The sequence below is a fragment of the Cricetulus griseus genome, chromosome 8 (genome assembly GCF_003668045.3).
Source record: "Cricetulus griseus strain 17A/GY chromosome 8, alternate assembly CriGri-PICRH-1.0, whole genome shotgun sequence".
In the NCBI taxonomy this organism is placed as follows: domain Eukaryota; kingdom Metazoa; phylum Chordata; class Mammalia; order Rodentia; family Cricetidae; genus Cricetulus; species Cricetulus griseus.
Window position 1 is genome coordinate 43,308,004 of NC_048601.1, and position 20,297 is coordinate 43,328,300.

A 20,297-nucleotide genomic window follows, 5' to 3' on the forward strand; every position below is an offset into this window, starting at 1 on the left:
CCAAAGAAGCTAGGAAACAAGCAGGACCCTAAGAGAGACATACATGGTCCCCTGGAGAAGCGAAAAGGGACAAGATCTCTTGAGCAAATTGGGAGCATGGGGGGAGGGGAGAGGGAGTTAGGAGAAAGAGAAGGGGAGAAGAGAAGGGGGGAGGAAGACATGAGGGACCAGGAAGATTGATTGGGGCGGGGGAGAATAGAGAAGAGCAAGAAAAGAGATACCTTAATAGAGGGAACCGTTATAGGTTAAAACAGAAATATGGCACTAGGGAAATGTCCAGAGATCTACAAGGATGACACCAACAAACTAAGAAGTAGTGGAGAGGCTACCTTAAATGCCCTCCCCCGATAATGAGATTGATGGCTACCTAATATGCCATCCTAGAGCCTTCATCCAGTAGCTGATGGAAGCAGAAGCAAAAAATCCAGTTGTAGAGAGAGAGGAGTGATGAGCAAAGGGGTCAAGACCATGCTGAGGAAACCCACAGAAACAGTTGACTTGAGCAAGGGGGAGCTCATGGACCCCAGACTGATAGCTTGGAAACCAGCATAGGACAGAACCAGGCCTCCTGAACGTGGGTGTCAGTTAGGAGGCCTGGGCAGTCTATGGAGCCTCTGGTAGTAGAACAGTATTTATCCCTAGTGTATGAATGGACATTGGGAGCCCATTCCCCATAGAAGGATACTCTGTCAGCCTAGACACGCCCTCCCCCAAATGATGAGACAGACTTTGATGATCCCCCCATGGAAGGCCTTACCCTTTCTGTGGAGCAGATGAGGGATGGAATGGGGGTCAGTGGGTTGTATGGGAGGATGGGAGGGAGAGGGAACTGGGATTGATAGATAAAATAAGATTGTTTCTAATTTAAATTTAAAAAGAAGAAAAGAAAAATGGGATAATTTAAATTAGAAAAGCTGGCTAGGAAAAAGCCAAACTAAGGCTGAGCATTCATAAATAAGAATTAGTCTCTATGTGTTTATTTGAGAGCTGGGTGGTAGGCCCCCAAAGAGTAAAAAAAAAAAAGGAAAGAAAAATTCAACTACACTTTCTCTCCCCAAGTTTATTCTCCTAAAAGCAATTACTACTAGCAGTTTTGAGTGTATTTCAAATTAATTTATTTTTGTGTTGACCACACTTTACTCCCACACACTTTACTCCCAAGCTGTATCCTCCCCACAGCTGTACTCCTAGCCTGGGGTGTTTTTTAAGTACAGACACCACATCTAAATATTTGATTTAAGATGGTGTACACAAAAGGTCTGTGGCTGTGATCTTGCCATCTTTGTTTTGGGTTGTACTGTAGGTTGAAATCTTTGACATGAGCACACACAGATATTCCACTTTTCTTATACATGGAAATCACTGGCTGCTGTGTCCTGTGCTGTATTTCTCTCAGGATTGGGCAACATTTGGGCTGTATTGCATTTAGGTAGAGTTTAGGTAGTTTCTACCAGAGTGAAAAATTACCATTGTAACTTTAGAAACTAGACTATTTGTTCTGCGTATGGGTGTGTCTGTGTGTGCCATTGTTTTCAGTGTGCTCTGTGGTTGTATTTGATGAGTGCTTAAGATGCCTTCAGACTTCCTCCCCAGCTAACAGACTTGCAGATGGAGCATTGCTGATTCAATTTGGGTCATTAATGATAAGCTAAGTAGGTCTCAAGTTTGCTCATGAAGGTGGGCTGCCCTCCCCAAGTTTCGTCAGTGTTGTACTGAGGTGGTATGAGCTCGTGGCTGCGTAGTTGAGTTTTCTCTCCACCAGAGTGAGCTAGTTGCCCTAAAAATCGGTAGAAGGCATTCCCTTTGATTTCAGTGCTAGCTTGCTCTCTGTTAATAATGGCAGTGTGTTCTGAGGCCAGTTCTCCTTGTCAGCAGTGCTTTGAGTCAGGTCTTCCGTAATTTTAGCAGATTGAGCCAGTGCTCTGTCTTTTAACCGCTGACTCCCGACCCTTTATCTGACTCCTGGCTTGTAGCCAGGCTGGGTGGTTCAGGCAGTCAGTCTGCCCAGCTATTACGGTGATTCACTCTAAAAGTCACCTTTCAAAACAGCAAGGGTATGTGATCTGAGGCGGAAGAACTTGAGCTGTATTGAACAGAAAGGGCCTCCTCCATTATTCCAGGTATAAGGTTAAGTATACCCAGGACATGGCCGAACACGAGACTTGCATTTAACTTCTCCACTCAACTGCTGGCTGAGTGACTTCGAAGTCTTGGCTTGCTGTGGAAATCTTCTGCCTCCCTCAGAGCTGCCGTCAGGATTGAATGAGGCTGTGTGTATGAAAGCCTCACTGCATTGTAAGTCTTAGACATTATTGTTAGAGAGTGAACTGAATGGCAGGAGAGCCAGGAATTGAATGACTTCTTCGTTAAATTGACATTTTTGTACTTGTTACAAATCTTTAATGGAAAGTTCCTTGTTAATGAGATTTTTCTTTCATTTTATTCTTATTCAAATATTTGAGACACCCAGAGCTAGAAGAATGAACTTGGTGTGTTGGACTAGGATAGAATATGGGAGAAAAGAAAGAAAGAAAGGAACTAGCTTTTACAGTTCCGTTTACCAAGATGCATGTTGCTGCTGTCTCTCGCCTCCTCCAGAAGTGTCTCTGCCCTTCTCTGCTGCCTTGTCTTCATGCTTTGTGCCACACAGTAAGGTGTCATTCAGATAGGACAGTGCAGATGATATGGGTGCCCCTTGGAGTTGTCCTTCATCGTACTATCAGACCCTGTGTTGTTTTGGGTTCTAGATATGCCATAAGCGGTAAACTTAGCTGCTGGCTTTGTGTGGGTGGTAACTCTGGTCGTATTTATTGGAGCCCAGAGTTAAAGAAGGGAGTCTGTGATTAACATCTTCAGCTTTATAAAGATCCAGGTTTTCCTCCCCAAAGGCTTCTGAATGGCAGTGTTAAATGCTGTGCTCCCTCGGAGCTCCGGTTTCACGAGGATGGACTCACCACATTTCCCAAGTTGTCTTTCAGTGGTTAACGTCAGCCCAGGAGTCTTGGCACATAATTGCTTGTTATGACACCACATAACATTTACAGTCCATGAACTTCCTTGCAGGGCTATCCTGCTTGGCACCAGTGAGCCCTTGAGTGTTTGTGGAGATAACTGGCAATGTCAGCTTTGAAAGTGGTGGAACGGCAGGGCTGCCCATTTAGCTGAAGGCTTGAATGCAGCGCGGTTTCTTGATCTGTTTCCAGTACACATACAGTGTAATAGACAGATATGTGTTACTCAGAGGAGCCAGATTATGGATGACTGAATTGCTGATCCAGACAAGACAGAGATGTTTGGGAGGGGGATTTAAAGAGAAAGAGAAGGTTTAAACTTAACAAAAATCAGAAGGAATTTGGGAGAAAGATCAAATACCTCACCAACATCTTTCCATCTTCATGGGCTCCTTCGAAGATCTCAAACATATCAGTGAGGTTACTAATGTTGGGAGGTGGTCCTGGGCCATTTGCTTTAATGTGTGGACACCAGTATCTCTTCCAACCTTTTTGAGCTGGCTTTTGTTTTACTAAAGATAAATTTTAGGAGTATAATTATTTAAAATGTTGTGAACTCTGCAGCTAAGTCACACAAATGTTTGACAGATGTTGCTTGAGGTGGTGACCACTCAGGTGTTGTTAGTGCTACACCTGTAGGTGTATCCTGTATTGCTGCTGGGTTAGACCTGACTGTGTGCTGACTACCCCAAGTTCCCCTTTGCGATGTGAGTTACAGCCCTGATGAACTGGGGTTTAGGAAGCTCAGACTTTGTGATTTCTATAATGATATCCTCATTTGTTGTATATCCTCTGATTCTTTTGATTAGATCAAATATAAAATAAGAAGGCCAAAATAGAACCTAGAAATGCTCAGAAAAAGTTGATATTTTAAGAAAAGGCCAGTACCAAAGGCTAGTGGCCACTAGCATCTATAAATTCAAGAGTATAGTCAGATAGGCTTTTCCTATGCTGTATAGTCATTGAAAGTGATATATAATGTGTGGATATCCTTCCATATGGAATGTAACTTTGGAGCTTATAGTGCTGAGGTTAAACTTTTCAGATTGTTAAACAGGTATGGCTATAGTTACTTAATGGAGACATGAATGTGTAGAAGAGTTGATGTGTTTTAAGACAGTTCTGGGTATGCTTACTCTGTGATTCAAGAGTTATGTGGAAGCGGAGGTCTTTATTAGTCAACCAGGGTATAAAGGCTTTTCTCTAGTGAGATAATATTACTGTGAACACCTGGCACTTTCCTATTAGCTAAATTAATGACTGTCTGAAAAACTGTGCTTAAGGGAATCCTGTCTCAAATCTTCTTGCTAAGTACACGGGTCTTAACTACTTTATCAGGTGTGTATTTTCTTCATGTATTGAGTTTGTTTCTTCATGTAGCTTCTTAAAACTAAATCATTCAACATGAACTGAGTACATCTATTTTGATAAAGGCATCTTTAGATGGCTCCTTTAATGAGGCAAACAACATTCAGTTATCTGTCCTGTTTTATTTTTAAACATTGTTCTCCAAAGAGTGCTTTACCTGATACATACCTATGTTTCATTTTTAAAAATACATATTCCTTAACTATGATGGCCAACAAATTAAATGAGTTATTAAAATCATTTGTCATTTGTGGAAGCCATGCCCCTATAAGTACATTTCTTCCCTTCCTTTTTACATAGATTTCTCTAACATAGTTGAAAAAATACATTTCAAAATCTGTTTTTGTGCAGGGTGTATTTTAATAAGTAAAAGGAGTATTGTTTCTACTAATTTCAATATGCTTAAGATTTTTTTTTTCCTAGGCTGGAAAAAATTTAAATGAGAAAGTCATGTTAAACATAAGCTCATATGCCAAGCGTTGGTGGCGCATGCCTTTAATCCCAGCACTCGGGAGGCAGAGGCAGGCGGATCTCTGTAGATTCGAGGCCAGCCTGGTCTCCAGAGCGAGTGCCAGGATAGGCTCCAAAGCTACACAGAGAAACCCTGTCTCGAAAAAACAAACAACCCCCCCCCCAAAAAAAAAAAACAACCATAAGCTCATACAAGAGGACAGAAGTGAGTTTGGAAAATTCTGTATGAGAAGGGCTCTGGTAATCAGCTCTCTGTTACTATTACAAAATATCTGACTACAAAAGAGGAAATTTTGTTTTGGTTCTTGATTTTATTCCGTGATAAAGTCAAGCGGGCCTGTGGTGGGTCAGAAAATGATAGCTTAAGCTCATGGTGAAGCCATTCACCTATGGCCAGGACATGAGAGAGATTGGAAGAGGCTGGATCCTTGCTAGGAAAAGGCTGGGTTCTTACCATCCTCCTCAGGGTTGCTCCCTGTGATCTATGTCTCCCATTTGGCTCCTCCTTAAAGATTCTACTATATCACTGTCCCACCATAGGCTAGATAACAAGGCCTTTATTTACCTTGTGGGCTTTGGGGAACACTTCTCCAAACTAATGCAAGGGCTTGTTTCATTTTATATGGCCTTTGCCAAATTGTGAATAGGAGTACAGTCTTGTTGAACCTAGGGGAAAATGGGCAGCTCTCTGTCTATGAGGCAAATGATTTAAGAATATTAAAAGGCAGCCTAATAGTTTTTGGTCTCTGGACAAGGTAGCAGAGAGCCATATGTCTTTTCATGGCTCTTCTTTCAGTAAGAGGCCTCCTTGAGTTACAGCTGGGCACATCTCACTCTGCTAGTGACTGGGTTTCCTTTCTTTACTAGCGGCTGGATATGACCATGTGCTCTAGTACTGGTTGGAGGGATATGATGGGTACTGCTGTGTGTACTTTCTGGATCCCTTTCTTTAGAAGGAAGGTGTTTTCCACCCTCCACATACTTTCTGTTTTCTCATCATTTGGAAAATGATACAAACCTAGTGCAGCTGTCTTGGATATGTGTAGAAAGAAGTCTTATACCGGGAAAGCCAGTGCCCTCTAGGCCTTAGTCCCTTAGCCAGGATAGTGGAGTGAGGGAAACATGTTTTCCCTAAGCTGTTGTTGTTCTGCTATTGGCAGCTCTTCATCACAACAGTTTAGACTGTCTTGTGCACTGCAGGTCATTCGGGCATAGTCTTTATATGAAACATCAGAAGTGGGAGCAGGGCTCCTCTGCTAGTGGGATGAAAAACTTTTAAGTGAATTTAAAAGTGACTGATAGGAGATGGAAAAAAGTTACTAATTTGTAAGATGTGAGTCCACTTGCACTTTTTTTTTTTTTTTTGGATAGCCATACTTGGCAGTGTCATCCATGCCATGCTGGCTTTGGTGACATGAAGATGGAAGAGTAAGGGGATCATGGATTCTTCTTATGTGGTTTTAGAGAACCATTGAGGCCAGGCAACATGTAACAGGGGAGTCCCTGCAAAGCTGTGAGAGGATATTGTGTGAAGCTGTGAAATTGACGCCTGGGTTGTAATGGAGATCCCAGGGTGTTAAGAGGTGCCAGCCTGGGCTGTCTGCCATGGAGAGGGTCATACTGGGAGTAAAAGCAGCCTGTGGTAGTTTGAATGAGAGTGACCTGCATAGGCTTGAATACTTTGTCTGGAGTTGCTGCAATTGTTTGGGAAGGTTTAGGAGGTACAAGGGAGGAGGTGTGTCACTAGGAGTGGGCTTTGGGGTTTCAAAAGATACACGTTGGTCCCAGTTAGTTCTCTTTGCCTCCTGATTACAGATCAAGCTGTGAGCTCTCAGCTGTTCCTGTCACCATGCCTTTGCTTCACAGTCTTTGACTCTAACCCTCGGAAGCTGTAAGTCAATTAAATGCTTTCTTTATGAGTTGTCTTGGTCATGGTGTTTTGTCACAGCAACAGAGAAGTAACTAAGACACAGCCCAAGGGAGAGTTACATATTACAGGCAGCAAAACTAGAGGGACAGAGCCATCTAAGCGCTTCGACACTAGACACAGAGCTACAGGATTTGGAGTTTGTCCTGTTGGGTTTCAGCCTTGCTTTGGTCTGGTATTTCTCAGTGCCCCGTTCCTCCCTTTTAGGATGGTAATGCATATTCTCTACCATAATATGTTGGAAGTATATAATTTGCTTTTTGATTTTACAAGGGTTACCAAGTAAGAGCTTGCCTTGAGTCTCAGAAGAACCCTTGGACTTTTGAACTTTCACAGTGTTGAGACTGTGAAAGACTGTAGGGGCTTTTGAAGTTGGACTAAATGTATTTTGTACTTAGATGTGGCCATTAGTGTATGCTGGTGATTTGAATGAGAAATGTCTCCTGTAGGCTTGGGTGTATGAACACTTGGATCCTACTTGGCAGAGTTGTTTGGGGAGATTTAGGAGGTGTGACCTTGCTGAAGGAGAACCTGGGGGTAGGCTTTCAGAGTTTTATAGCTTCACCCCACCTCTAGTTGTCTCTCTTTGCCTAGTACTTGTTGAAATATGAGCTCTCATTGTCCTGTTCTGTTGCTGTGTTTGCCCCCACTTGCTTCCATACCTCCCCACCTCCCTGCCATGATTGACTCTTTCCCTTTAGAACCATAAGCCAAATAAACTCTTCCTTCTATACGTTATTTTTGGTCATGGTGTTTCATTATACCAACAGAAAAGTAACTAATGCAGCCATGTTTTGCTTATGAGAACTAGAAACTGAATTGTTTGTGTTTATGGCATCATGCTGGGGGTGTGTTTATTTTACTTTGTATGGTATTGAGAACTAAAAGAGATAGTGTGAGATTGAATAGAAAACATGTTCCTTGATCTCTCTGTAACTATAGAATGACTTCATGATGGGGCTGGAGAGAGATCCCAGTAGGTAAAGTGTGTGCCATGTAAGTGAAAAGTACTAAATTTAGATCCCCAGCACCTACATACAATATTCGGTGAGTGAGGTAACTTACCTACAATCCTAGAAATAAAGATGAGATTCCCAGAGTAGGCTGGCTAGCTAGATTAGCAGACTTAGTGAACCCCAGACTCACCAAGAGGAAAGAATGAAGGAAAATGCCTGATGCCAACCATCTGGCTTCCACATGAATGCACACACAAATGCACCCACACACATGCAAACACATCTCCACATACCATAAAATGCACGCATACACACACAGATTTTTTAAAGACTTGATATTAAGAAATGCATGATAGATTGCCTAAATTGTAGGCATCAAAGGAAACTTAGAAACTCAAGTCTCATATTTGCTTGTCTTCATGTAAATAAAGCATTTTGTTGTATCATTAACATTTAAGCATTTCAGTATGTTGTTTTAGAATATGTAGTCAATATTTGGTAAAGTGGCTGGTATAAAAAAAAGAAATATTTTTTCTCTTTTATCATGAAGTATTTGATGATGGAAGTGGGGAAAATACTGTATTTGCAACAGTTGACAAAAACCAAAAATACTTTGAAGTAATTTTAGTAACAAGTAGCAAATCTGTCTGACAAAGTTGGTGGTTCGGTGTAGTGGGAGTCACTGTTCATCTGGAATAAAGTGAAATCTTGAAACAGGAAAAGCTAGCTTCCAGATAGATTCGTTATTGTTATCATCAATAGCAACACTATCATTATTTTATGGTTAATATTTTTTTGTTTTGTTTTGGTTTCTCTGTGGCTTTGGAGGCTGTCCTGGAACTAGCTTTTGTAGTCCAGGCTGGTCTTGAACTCACAGAGATCTGCCTGCCTCTGCCTCCCTAGTGCTGGCATTAAAGACCTGTGCCACCACTGCCCGGCTGGTTACTATTTTTTTAATGTGTAGTAGTGCTTTGCCTGCAGAGCTCAAAAAAGAACGTCGGATCCCCTGGAATGGGAGTTACAGATGGTTTTGAACCACTGTGTGGGTGCTGGGACTCAAACCCAGGTCCTCTGGAAGGGTAGCTAGTGCTTTTAACCACTGAGCCATTTCTCCAGCCCCAAGTGAAACAACCTTAAAAAGACTTCATGTATGATTCAGGAGTTGGAAAAAACATGAACCAAGGCAGTAAATCCAGAATCTAGGACTATGTGGGATTATAATGAAAACAGTTTCTGTGGCAAAAGGTAACCCAAACAAAGTCAGCAGATTTGGAATTTGATTGGGATTTATATTTAATATATCTATTACTGTGTGTTCGTAATTGTGTGGGTTTACGTATTCCATGGCTCATGTGTAGAGGTCAGAGAACAGCTTCATGGAGTTGGTTTTCTCCTTCTCACTTTATTGAGTCCTTGGGAACAAAATCAGTTGTCTTTGGCCATGATTGGCCATGATTGGCCAAAGACATGATTGGCATGTGTTTTTACCTGCTGAGCTATCTTGCTGACCCAAGGACTTATATTTATAATACACAAAATTTTTAAAACTTTGATAAGCCAAGCTGTTCCATAGGAAAAATTGGAAAGAACACAGTTTGATGGGCAATTCACAGAGCAAACCCAGTTTGCCAACATAACCAGGAACAAATGCCATATGTTTAGCAGAGCGGCACTAACTCAAGTACCCAGTAGTGGGTCACAGTTAAATTTTTTGCTGTAGAACAGCTTATCCCCATGCTGGTGTTCTCATAGTCTCCATATATTAGGGGTCAGGTCTGGCTCTGATAGGTCCTTTGGGCCTTGCAAGACTGTGGTAGCTCAGATATGTCTGTGGCCTATGGGATGAGAGCTATTAATGCAGACCAACACAAAATCAAAAACTACATAAAACATTCTGAGACCTTTGAATGATCTTTTTTGTAACTAGATTGTGTGATCCTTTAACGTGCTGATCATCATGACCCGACAGCATCATTTTACATTGTTAAAAGGTTGGACATACTGGCCAAATATGCCCATCTCTTTTAAAAAGTAGGTTTGGTTGCTACATTCTTTCCTTCAGGCTCATATTATTGTTGGCAGAATTCTCTTCCTTCAAGCTGCAAAACTGGCCCCACTTTCTTGCCAGTTATTAAATGGGGCAATCTTCAGATTGTGGCAGTCCCAGAAGTACCTGCCACATAGCCTTTTCACATGCCATGTCACTCCAGGAATACCCTGGCTCTACTCTGACAATAATGGAATGTAAGCATGGCGATAGCTGTTCTGTCATCTTTGTCACATTCTGTTGTGCAGAATCAAGTAACAAGATCTATTCCTCAAAGGGAGTGATGCCATTCTTTGGGCGTTCATCTTGGAATTCTCCTTATCACAGTCACTTAAACTCATTAAACTGGAAAGACATGGGAAAAGTGCTGCTAAGTTCATTGCCAGGTGGGGTGAGAAGTGTGTATAGGAAGGTATGCTGGCTATGGCTAATATGTCAGCTTGACACAAGCTAGAGTCATTTTGGAAGAGGGAACCTCAGTTGACAAAAAGACTCTACCAGATTGGTTAGTGCATGTGTCAGGTGGCTCCTAATTGTCTTTAATGACTGTTCCTGGGGGTATGATATTTCTAGCCTCCTGCAGTCACATGCACATACCCACATTCTCTCTCTCTCTCTCTCTCTCTCTCTCTCTCTCTCTCTCTCTCTCTCTCTCTCTCTCTCTCTCTGTTCCTGGGGGTATGATATTTCTAGCCTCCTGCAGTCACATGCACATACCTATATCTCTCTCTCTCTCTCTCTCTCTCTCTCTCTCTCTCTCTCTCTCTCTCTCTCTCACTGTTCCTGGGGGTATGATATTTCTAGCCTCCTGCAGTCACATGCACATACCCACATATTCTCTCTCTCTCTGACTGTTCCTGGGGGTATGATATTTCTAGCCTCCTGCAGTCACATGCACATACCCACATTCTCTCTCTCTCTCTCTCTCTCTCTCTCTCTCTCTCTCTCTCTCTCTCTCACAGACACACACACACACAGACACACACACACGTACACAGGTACACACATACACATAATTTAGAATAATAAGAATAAACTTTAGGAAAAAGATTTGTGAAGTCAGAAACTGCTATTGAAATGTAGGAGGGGAACGTCTAGAAGGTTTGGATAGACACATGGCTCTTAATAAAGCTTGAAAATCCTCCTTTAAGAAATTGCCTTATATGTAGAGTTATGGATAAATAACTTTGATTTTGCTTTTATATTCAGAATTCCATTTTGGCAAATCTTCTGCACTGGTGGTTTTATGAACCTGAATAGCACATTTAATTTTCAGGACTGTAAAATAAATAAATAAATAAATAATTCAGAACTGTGTTTTCTTCTAGTGTCTTTTTCAGAAGAGGAAAAATATCAGCTAAGAAAATTTGTGAATAAGTCTTACCTGCTGGACAAGACAGCTCACCGTCAAGTGTACTACAGTTTAGTTGACATCCTTCTGGCCTATTGCTATGAAATACGTGTCACTGAAGGAGAGCACAATGTAAGTCTGTGTGTGTCAGGGCAGACCACTGTGTTAGCTAAAGGGAGCTAGGGCTTAGCTTCCTGTTGAGAGCATTGCCTTTGGTGATAAATTAATTACTTAGGGGCAGTCCCAGAAGAAGTGCCTGTGGAGGTCATAGTAGATGGTAGTGGGCACCGTTATGAAGCATAATGCTAATTGTGATCCTGTCTCTTCTTTCTTAGCAGTAGATCTGCCAGATAGATAGCAGAGCAGAGAAGTGTAAGGAAATCAAGCCAAGGGTAGAAAGGAAGGCAGTGTTACTCAATGGCAAAGGTGCCAACTACCACACTCCAAGCTTTCATTTGTCTCATGCAGAGTAAAGCCTTTTGCAGAAAAGAATCTTAGCATACAGAATGTGTACTTAAAAAGATTTGTATGTAAGTCCCGTTTTTTTTTTTTTTTTTTTTTTCAAAACTTAAATCATACTTCTTTTTGTTATTTAAAAGAAACATCTCAGGCTGAGGCAAGAGGATTGAGAGATCAAAGCCAGCCTAAACTGCAAATGGAGACCCTGCTTTCATCTTTTTTCATCTTCATATTGTATACCAAAGAAGCCATGTGTCATGTCATGTATTTTAAAGACTGTGTTCAATCACCAGTGCTTCAGTCAATCCAGCCAATCATTGAATCAATAAAGAAATAAATGCTGGAAAGCCAAAGTTTTTCTAGATAGTGTGGCCCCATTCATAGTTTTAGCCTTGTCATATGCTTTCCTTTTTCTTTTTGATTATACAGATAATTTATATCATTGGGATTTCCCATAATTCCAGTAGTTAGTAGTAACCACATTTGAAAGATCATTTATGTGGTTTTCTTTTACTGTGCGTGTGCGCGTGCGTGCGTGCGTGCGTGCATGTTTACTTTGGTTTGCAGCCTATACACTATGATTTAATTCACTTACCTCACACAGCATCATAGCATCAATAGTAGTTTGAGATGCCAATTTTTTTAATGTCATGATTCTGAAAATTTCTAAAGTGACTATTGCAGTCTGCATATGATCTAAGTGAAGTCTTAAGGTTATTAAGAATATAATTATCTGAAAATACTTTGTTTTCAGGTCTTTTTAAATTAATATATTTTTGTTTTATGTGCATTGGTATTTTGCCATGGGTGGTTGGTAAAATTACAATTGTGAGCTGCCATGTGGGTGCTAGGAGTTGAACCAGCAGTCAGTGCTCTTAACCACTTAGCTCCTCTCCAGCCCAAGTTATTTTTTTAAAGATGTTCTAAGTGGATAAAATGTTTACTTAACCCCCCCCCCCCAATAAAAAGGAAGGCTCTTCATTTTATATTATTGAATCTTTTAAATTTTTTGAAAGATTTAAAGTTTTGTGGATATGGGGTTTTACCTGAACATGTGTATATGCACCATGTTTATGCCTGGGGAGGTCAGAAGAGGGGATTAGATCTCACATGCATTTTCTGAAAGGCAGTTTCTACAGGGTTTTTCAGGCGCCCAGCAGCAGTTCAACAGTGAGCGACTTAGTAGAGAAAGAAACAGCAAACATTTTGTTTCAGTTTTGTTTGAAAGCCCCTGCTTATTTGTTTGTATATTCTGGTACTCTCATTAGTGAAGTGTTTAATTCAGTATAATTTCAAGCACAGTGAACAGAGGCATCTTCTGTTAGTTTCTGCATCAATACAGTTATTTTTCTACATTCATAAATAAATACATTGTTTTTTTTTTTTGCATTGGTTAGTATAACTCATGTACTAGTTCCAGTGGATATATTTGTTTCATTTCCAAATGACTTTTGAAGGTGACACTCCTTTCTCCACCACATAGGTCGAGTCTGCGTGGACTATTAGAAAGCTGAGCCCAACTCTCTGCTGGTTTGAGGTATGAGTTCTTCTTGAAATTGTTTAGGCTTCCATTGTTCATAAAGTTATTTTTTCTGTTGTTCTTCATTTTGGTTAGTTTAAGCAATTTTTTTGTTTAAGAATTTTTCTTAATATTTTTAAATTGGGAGCTGTATTGTACTTTTTTAAAAAAAAAAATTTGTTGGGATAGTCAAGCCAGGTAAGCATTTTAGAAATTGTGGACAGAAATACAATGTGGAGGAACACTGAGGACACAGTGGTTTGTTTGAGGAAATATGGGGAGAGCTGCAGGTATGTTAATAAATTGGTCTCAGAGTTCAAAAATGGGAAACAAACCTAGGTGATAATGGATCACCAGAGTCATTTGGAGTTTTACCTTCTTCCGCAATAACCTCATTGAACAACACTCAGTAAGGTGAGTGCTGCTGAATTTACAGGTGAAGAAAGTTAGATCATGCAGCTTAAAACCAACTGTTCTGTATCCTACCATTTTATGGTTAGAGCTGTTAACCTCTTTAAAAAGTTAAAATTTTATTTGTCATTATTATTTTACAGGGCACTTATCATAGCATGTATGTGAAGGTCATAGAACAGTTTTGTGGAATCAGTTCTTGCCTTCCACTTTTATGTGGGTTCCAGGGGTTGAACTTAGGTTTACAAGGTGGCAAGTGCCTCTACCGATGGAGCCTTCCCACTGGCCTGCTAATCTTTTTTAGTGTAACGATAATTGGTTTTGCTTCTATTTTCTAAAAATTTTTCTGTAGTTCTCATAAAATTTATTTAAAAATAGTATCTTTTAAGTTTCTGAGTTTGGAACAAATTGCCCAGCATCAAAGTCGTACCATCAGTGGTTCAGATAATGTGTACTTTAAATTGTAAAGAGGTGATTGCTTCATATATTACTTCCTTCTGTGAGGAGGTAAGATTCAGTCCCTTCACTGAGACAGGTACCATATGAGACTGTCTTCCAAGAGTAAGAGTAGGTCAGCAGCATTGCCAGCCACCTCAGCTGGGAGCTGCTTATAAAATCACGAAGCCTGTTCCCATCCCCACTCTGCCATCAAATCCAAGTCTATAGTATGAATGCCTGTCCCAGTTAAGATTCTAAAATGCTCCTGCTACATATGTGGGTTTTGATCCACATTTGTAATATGTTGATGCAGCATGAGGAGTTACAAGTCTGTGATAAAGAAGCGGCGTATAAGAAGAATCTCACTTGTGCCAGTGATCCAGGTTTACAGGGTATAATTGGGATTGTTCTTTTTCCATTGTGTGCTTTTGTTGTGTTACATACTTTATGGAAATTACTTACTGAGATGCCTCTTCATAGACTTGGACAGACGTTCATGAAATCCTGGTGTCTTTTGGAAGGAGAGTTTTGTGCTATCCACTTTATCGTCATTTCAAGCTGGTGATGAAAGCCTACAGAGACACTATAAAGATACTGCAACTAGGTAAGTTAGGCTCGAATAGCTGGGTTCTCCTCTGGTGAGCTTTACAGCTTTGTCATGAAGGGACCAGCTCCCCTTTCGGCAGCCATAACAGTCGAACACATGCTTGCCATAAACTTGCCTTGGTCACTTAGAGGTCAGATGCATGCCTTGTGACAAGGAACCAATCAGAAATTAGTTAGTCACTAGAAAGTCAGATGCCTTCCTCGTGACAAGGAACCAATCAGAAATTAGCTGGTGGCGCTATGCTTTACGACCCTGGGTGTGCTTTATGGACAAGCGCCCAGCAATGACACACAAAGCATAGCAACCACCCTGGGAGGGCCTATGGGCCATAACAACCAGTTGGCCAATCAACACAGGGCAAGCCCTCCAAGCCTGGAGGCACACCAATCGTGTGCGTACCCCTAGACACTCCCCTTACGCTGCCCTATAAGATCTCTTGGGAGCCCCTAGGAGCTGTCTTTGCGAGCCATCCGCCATGGTGGGTGGGTGAAAGACCTGAGCTAACATGGGGTTAGCTCGTTAAATTACAATAAAGCCTCATGCAGTTTGCAGCTCCGCCTGGTGATTGGGGTGACCGCAGTCGTGGCCTGGGACCCCAGATACCTGAGTTTTCCAGGGGTCTAACAGTCAGAGACGTGATAATTAAACCAGCAGTTCCAGTACAGAGCCCCAGGAGCTCTGACTGAGAAGTACAGTGGCTGTTTAGGAGGACACTTGTCACCTTGACTTGGGAAAGCAGGGAGGATTTTCTAAAGAAAAACGTCATTACTCTGAAGACTGTGATAAGTTTAGCATGAAAAGTCATTTCTGGCTATAAGAATATGGAAAATTCCAGTCTCCAAAACAAATTCTGAAGCACCCATACCAACGTTATTAGAAAGGATTAATTTCCAAGGTAATGATTTTCAAGGGGGCATCATCTATTTGTGTAGATTAGTTCTGGCACATTCATTTAAAAGTCTCTTTCCATACTTTATGGCCTTTTTTGTTGTTGTTGTTCTGCCCCTGTGTGTGTGTGTGTGTGTGTGTGTGTGTGTGTGTGTGTGTGTGTGTGTGGTGGTGGTGGTGGGTGCTTGTCTTTCCTTTTTCCTTAGAAAGGTATTAGTGGAGCTTAGTTTTCAGGCTCAGCATAAGAAGGAAAGTCCATCCCCATATCCATGAGAAGGAAAGTCCATCCCCATATCCATGAGAAGGGAAGTCCATCTCCATATCCACAAGTGGGAAAGTCCATCTTATATCTATGAGAGAGGAAAGTCCATATCCATATCCATGAGAAGGGAAGTCCATCTCTTATATCTTCCTTGAGAAGGGAAGTCCATCCCATATCCATGAGACAGGAAATCCATCTCCATGTCCATGAGAAAAGAAGTCCACCTCTATATCCATGGGAAAGAAAGTCTGTCTCCTGTGTCATCCTTGAGAAGGGAAGTCCATCCCCATTTCTGTAAGTAGGAAGCTCATCATCCCCCATGTCCAGGTGATGTCATTGGATTGTTAGGGAAAATCACGTCTTCAGTGTTTTGTCCCAAGGAACACCTAGTTTTTTGTCATCAGTATGACCTCTATTCTTTGGGGGAGGCATGCTTAAAGTAGATTATAATTGTAAAATTGAATCATAGTTAACTGAAAGATGCATTTAAATAAACTGATAGGTTTAGACTAGCAGTATTTTACCTTGACAGATTGTTGTTTAGGATACATGAGTGAATATCATTGAGATATCTGTCTGTCTCTTCTATCTGTGGGAAACAAACTGCCTTTTTTTTTTTGGTATGTTATTTTTTTCTTGCTTCCCATCCAAGGTACTTCTTGAATCTCTAAAATTACCTTGAGAAATCAATCTACTCTAAATGACTAATTGTCAAGCTGGAGCTATATATCACAAATTACTTGGTTTTTGTTGTCATGCAGAATTTTCTGAACAGTATTCATAGATTTATTTTTGGAGGCTCTTGTGTTATGGCTTCCAGAGTTAAGCCAGCAAAACTAACAAGCTCTCCCATGCTTGGAGAGCCCATACACATGCCCATACACATTTCCCCCCTTTCTCTCTCTCTCTCATTCAAAACTATTACTTGTTTCTTTTTATTCTGGGGAGTAATCTGGCACTCTGGGATTTTTATTTGAAAAGTAATCAGTCTGTGATTGCATAACCCAAAATAAATTTGATTGCCTTGACTTACAGTCTAATCAATTATTCAAACAATTTTAGTAGGTTAGGGCTGAGATTGAGACTTAACTTTTCATCATTATCACTCACAAAAAATAGTCTTATCAGCTGTATTTTGATAGCAGCAGACTAGAAATAACACTAGGGCCTCTGTTGAAATGAATGTGAGCCGTCTAAGCCACAGTACTGGGTTCTGCAACTGGCTTAGGTTGTGTTTAGTGTGGAAGCAGAATGTTGGATTGTCCTGAACCTGTGCCTTGGATGTGAGGGTGACAAGTCTGAATGAGAGTTGTGACCTGTGCTTGTTCAGGTGGATGGCACAGGAATGCCATTATTATCACTGAGGAATCTCATTTGTTTGGACACACCATAAGTTAAATGGAAATAGCACCAGCTTGGCATTTGGTGTTTTCCAAGAATGAATTTGTATCTACTTAAAATTCAGAACACAGCCCTAGCAGTCACACTTTTACTGAAAAGGTCAGATAGTGCTTGCATAGTTGAAAGTAATGAATGACTCTTTCCCCCAAAGAAATACTGATCTCAAATGGATGAGTTTCCAGAACCAACATGGGAATGAATCAGAAGCTATAGAGAATGGTTCATAATAACTGACTAAGCTGAGAGTTTTCAAAGAGCCATGAATTTGCTTTATCTGACTTCACAACAGCCTTTACAAGGGTGCTTTACTGGGCCTTGAGTATCTTTACGTTTCCTTCATCCTTACGTCTTCTCAACTTGTAGAAGGCTGTGCTTATCTGTCTCTTTTGTTGTATATTAAATCCAAATTTCCTCACCCTGGTAAGTATTGCTTTGGTGCTTAGCAAGGGACTTTGCCCATAAGGTTATTCTCCCCTTTCAATCCTTTTGGGGCACAAAACTCCCTCATCTTCTGTTCCAGACTTCTCAGCAAATGTCATTGCCTCCTCCTGGCTGATTTTTTGTTGTTTTAAAGAGTGAATAGAACCCCCCTTTGGAGCAAACCTTTAGTAGCAGTTTTCAGTCAGATGGGAGTGAGAAAAGTTGAAAGAAACCAGTTTCCCATGTACCTTAGTTTTATTTTACTGGAAACTACAAGCCATATCTCCAGTACTTCATCATTCATTGTACACTTCACTGAGTATTTGGATTTGTGTCTCTATCTTACTATAAACACTGTAGGGTTTTTCTCACTATACTTCTGCTAGAAGGCTGAACATGATGGAGTGGGAGGGCAACAACCCAGGCTCACACCTTGGAACTCATTCTGTGTCCCCACTGCCTTGGATGGGAAGCACACATGCCTTCCATAGTATATGCCCTGTAGGGTTTTCTAACACTTTAGATTCTATCCATGATTTCTCAATAGTCCTAGTTATAAGAAGAATCTCATTTCAGTACTTGGAATTTCTACTTTGAACTTGTAAAGAGGAAGCCTTGGCTTGCCTGGCTTGTGCTGCTTCAGGTTGTGGAACCAGCATTGCGTAGGATAGCTGTTGCAGGAAGGGGCCTCTTCATTTGTTTAATGGGCAAATCACATCTCTAATGGCTAAGTTACCAAATTGACTTTGCTGTCATGGAAAGTACCAGTTGCCTCCAGAAGAGCCCTTGCTGCTCAGCTACCACGAGTTGCTCTTTCCTGCTTTCTGATGGGATCAGGTACGAGTTCTTGGTCTGTTCAACTTCCCAGCGCAAGGATGTTGAACTCTGGGGGCTTCTTTCAAGTAGACCCTGACCCATTTTGTCCTGTGTGAACCTTAGTGGAAATGGTGATCACAATCCAGCCATCATGAAGTTGCTACTTTCTATGTGTTAGCTCCAGGCTGTTCTTCTGGTGCCTTCTTATCTCAATTCATGCCTAGTGCATCTGGAAAAGCAGGAATTACTGCCATATGTTGGTAGAGGGAAGGCAGTCTCTAAAAAGCTAAGTGAATAGCCAGGGTAGACAACATAGCCCAAACTTGATTCCAGGTCTGCCCAGCTCTAAGTCAGGGTCCCCTCACCTATTGAAATCATTATAAATGGAGTCTGGCATTAGCCTCAAAATAACCCACATTGATTGTGAGAAAGCTAGTGTTATTGCAGTGAGGGGTGCTACTGCAACACATTTTCTGCCTGGGCAATGAGTGTGGGATTCATGATGTGGCCCTGTTTTGTGTGTTATGATTTCCTTTATATAAAGTTGTGGTTTTTTTAAGTCTTGACTTTTAACCACTATACTATGTTTCCTATTTCAATTTAGTCACTATTTTGTTTGGACAACTGTATGAAGGTTTTTGTCTATTAACACATATGAAATTAGAGTTTAGAGGATCTGGGGTGTAAGTTCAGTAGGGAGGCTTGCCTTATCTATGCAGTGCTCTAGGTTCTGTTCCCAGTACCCAGAAAAGAGATAAGAAGAATCTGTCTGTCTCATTTCTAATGCTAATAGAAACCTATCCTTCTGTAAATACTTGAAGTCTGATGAATGCCAGGCAGTGTGCAGCCCAAGAAACCTCCTTCATGGGCTAAAGGCCAGTTTTACTTGAGATGAGTAGCAGCCCTTACATAGCAGTTACTAACAACTCAATAATAACAGACTGCTTTACAGTCCTCATCTGTAAATACAATAACATGTTCAGTGGGAAGAAAACAATTGCCAGGGCACCAAGCACAGGCCTTTGGGCTGACATGAATTTCATTTTTAAGAAAAGTAGATGATTATAAATTGATGCACATGTGGCAGGTGTATTTTATGAACTCTGAATTCTGATGACTTTACAAGTGAATTTCTTCTTTTTTTAATTTATTCATTTTTATTTTATGTGCATTGGTGCTTTGCCTGCATGTATGTTTGTGTGAGGGTGTCAGATCTTAGAATTACAGATAGTTGTTAGCTGCCATGTGGGTGCTGTGCACTGAACCCAGGTCCTCTGGAAGAGCAGTTGGTGCTCTTAACTGCTGAGTCATCTCTCTCCAGCCCCATGAATTTATTCTTACTATTTAAATTTTATTTATTTCAGAGTCAGTTTGGAAATAGTGTCTGTGTGTTATGCATGCAGGTTCATGTTTTCATGTGTGTGGACACATGTATGTGCATGTATGTCTGTATGTAGAGGCTTGAAGTTGATGTTGGTTGTCTTCCTTGGTCACACTTCACTTTATTGAGTCAGGGTCTCTCAGTTGTCACAGTTCACTAATTCTGGGTAGGCTAGGTAGCTACTAGCTTGCTCTAGGGATCCTTTGTTTTTGCCTCCAGATTGTTGGGATTACAGGTGGCCTCCAAACCTCCTGACTTACGGGTTCTGGAGATGTAATTCCAGTCCTCAGACTTGTGCGACCAGTGCTTTATCCACTGAGCCAGTTCCCCAGCTCTAGAAAATACTTTCAGAAGTTCAATTAGAAGACACATTCCCCAAATTAGAATATTACCAGATGAATTCATTTAGATTGACTAATATGAACATTTTTTGACCTTTTAATTTTTATGGCTTAAATACATTCTCTGCAACTATTCTGTAATCTACTCAGCCAGTATTTGTTGAGTGCCTGCTATTGTCAAGGTACTGAGCTGGATCCTGAAAATGCAATAGTTTGGGTAGGG

The 20,297-nt window shown here is 41.0% G+C and overlaps 1 protein-coding gene across 2 annotated transcripts in view; it reads left to right on the forward strand.

Annotated features, from left to right (window-relative positions):
* The window catches only part of Shq1 (SHQ1, H/ACA ribonucleoprotein assembly factor), a 102,489-nt gene that overhangs the window by 25,445 nt on the left and 56,747 nt on the right, over nt 1-20,297 (forward strand). For both annotated transcript variants that reach the window (XM_027428975.2, XM_027428974.2), the window contains exons 7-9: nt 11,109-11,263; nt 13,074-13,127; nt 14,439-14,562. In XM_027428975.2, the coding sequence (XP_027284776.1) occupies nt 11,109-11,263; nt 13,074-13,127; nt 14,439-14,562 (333 nt within the window). The remainder of the gene's footprint in view (nt 1-11,108; nt 11,264-13,073; nt 13,128-14,438; nt 14,563-20,297) is intronic.